The sequence below is a fragment of the Pogona vitticeps genome, chromosome 6, assembly GCF_051106095.1.
Source record: "Pogona vitticeps strain Pit_001003342236 chromosome 6, PviZW2.1, whole genome shotgun sequence".
NCBI lineage: Eukaryota > Metazoa > Chordata > Lepidosauria > Squamata > Agamidae > Pogona > Pogona vitticeps.
This window is the reverse complement of record NC_135788.1, coordinates 117,002,796-117,005,273: the sequence shown is the minus strand read 5'-3', so window position 1 is coordinate 117,005,273 and position 2,478 is coordinate 117,002,796. Positions and strand designations below refer to the sequence as shown.

The window sequence follows — 2,478 nt, the reverse complement described above, 5'->3', positions numbered from 1 at the left end:
CTTAGGATGCCATTAATTCATAGCGTCCCTGTAACTCAGAAGCAAATTGAGATTTTATAACAAAAACATTTGACACCACAACTGATTTGGATTTTATTTTGAGTTGAGATTCAGATTTTTAAAGGTTTCCACTGTTACTGAGATATAACAGGGATCTAAATGGCTTATTCCAAAGTTAGTGCTTAACATCCATACAACAACATCCGTACTGTTGTCTGTCCTACCCTTGCTGAGTCTTCCAAACGGTGATACATTGTCTGAACGTGTCTTTCAAGGAACTTTGGAACTGTTCATTTCTCAAGCAGTATATGAATGGATTCAACAAAGGTGACACAACAGTGTTAAAAACAGCCACTACCTTGCTATAGTCTACCTCACTGGGTTTGTTCAGTCGTAAATACAGAACAATACAACTACCGTAAGTAATGGAAATCACAGTGATGTGGGCAGCACACGTTGAGAATGCCTTCTGTCTCCCTGTGGCCGATGGTATGCCCAAAATAGTGGAAATAATTTTGGCATAAGATATGACATGTATGGCCAAAGTCCCTAGGAAAAGAATCATAGCAGTGAGAAAGTAAGTGTATTCCAGTAAAGTTGTGTCCGCACAGGCAAGTCTGATCAGTGGCCCATTGTCACAGAAAAAATGGTTGATGGTGCTTGGGCCACAAAAGGGCATTCGAAATAATCCAACTGCTGGGCCCATAAATAACAGTGTCCCCCCTCCCCAGCAGCATAACACCAGTAAGGAGCAAATCCACTCCGTCATGATGCTTGAGTAGTGCAGGGGGTTGCAGATGGCTACATATCTGTCAACGGACATGATCGCCAGGAGGAAGAACTCTGTGCTTCCGAGGGCAAAGTACACAAAAATTTGCACAAAGCACCCGTATACAGAGATAGCCTTGTGCCCCATAGCGATGTTGAACAAGGCTTTGGGAATCATGACAGAGGTGAATCCAATCTCCAAGACTGCAAAGTGTCGAAGAAAGAAATACATTGGGGAATGGAGCTGCTGATTCACAATTGTGAGAACAATAATAAGTGTGTTTCCCAAAACCGTCGAAAGATATGCAATAAACAGAACAATGAAAAGTAAGATTTCAAGCTGCTGATTGTCAGTGAAGCCCACAAGGGTGAACTCACTCACCCGGCTGTTGTTCTCCATGCGTCCGTGCACTTAAAACCTAAATGAAGAGAAATTTACTGTTATGATTCCATTTTGATAGTGCTGCATTCATTGGCTTTTCCATTTCCGTGGCTAAATCAATGTGGCCATCGCTAATACACCAATGTGAATTTGGAAGAATGTTTTCTGGATGATCACATAGGGGACACCTCCAGTTTTCACATCTTTGATTTCAACAATCCTGCTCAAGAGCATTCACTCTGGGTTTTTTTTTCTGTTTGTAGGGAAATTAATATGAAAATTTCCATAAGCGCACAAGTAGACTAGCTTTGTTAAGAAAATGACATGTGACTAGCCAGAGGAAGGAAAGAGAAGACTCTTTCTAGAAAGGAAAGACATTCTAGAGAAGGGGGCAAGCCTTCCTTCATCTCTTACTCAAGTTGCATGTAATAAAATATTTTTTTCAACTTTATTATATTTTATTGTAGTTTCTGTATATCATTTTGCACAGAAAGCTGCTGAATTCTGTACAGCCTAATGTCCTTTCTGGTGCACCCTATGTAAAAAAAAGATTCTACAGAAATTGTAACAGATCCAAGGCAATATGACACTTCTTCCAGAAAAAATGGCCATAAATCACCCAGAAAAAAATTAAAAAGATTTCCTAAGAGACATTTCAGGGTTAATTTTTAAAAGGCACAGAAAAACATCACTACAAAGAGAAAAAAGTGGTGTTTTTTTTTCCTTGACTCATCTCCAACAGTGAGAGGCTCTATGGTTCACAGACACCAGCATCCGAACCAGGAATACAAGCTGCAATCCATTAACCATGACAATTTGCTTTGGTTTACACTATTATACTTAATAGATGGCATAAATCTACAATGGGATTCTGGCCAGACGGATTCAGATGAATGTTCCCTCTTGAACATGTTCGTTTTGATGTGTGTTCTGTAGGAAACATCACAATCAGCCTGTCATCAAAGACTACCAACTATGACTCTTCCATGGTAGGTCCCAAATACGTGCTAGACCCTGACCGGCCAAAATAAGACATCCAAACCCACTCTTTCTGGCTGGACTCCAGAGAGAGTTTAACTCAAAAGTCAACTCTGAACAAAATACTCACCACCTGTTATCCATAGAAATATAGTCCTCAGCCAAATTGTCATTGGCCCTTGCCTTCTATTTCAAACCAACAAACGTACTTCCAGGAAATCTGTAGACCTTTGTTTCTCATGTTTGTTTCCTTATTTCATGCACTATCAACCTCTGCAAAATTATTGCAACTGTTTGCCTCTCCTTATACCAGGAGGAACATGACAGCCGCTTCCAAAATAGGCAATAGT

General features: G+C 40.2%; 1 protein-coding gene across 1 annotated transcript; it reads right to left on the bottom strand.

Moving 5' to 3' along the window:
- Nucleotides 1-220: 220 nt before the first annotated feature.
- LOC140708316 (olfactory receptor 6E1-like) lies at nt 221-1,168 on the bottom strand. Its single transcript, XM_073003719.2, has one exon. It carries the CDS (start codon nt 1,166-1,168, stop codon nt 221-223), a length of 948 nt encoding a protein of 315 aa, XP_072859820.2.
- Nucleotides 1,169-2,478: the final 1,310 nt, after the last annotated feature.

What these genes read in the sequence shown, in the direction of transcription:
- LOC140708316 (XM_073003719.2), bottom strand. Translation starts at nt 1,168, where the DNA reads ATGGAGAACAACAGCCGGGTGAGTGAGTTCACCCTTGTGGGCTTCACT.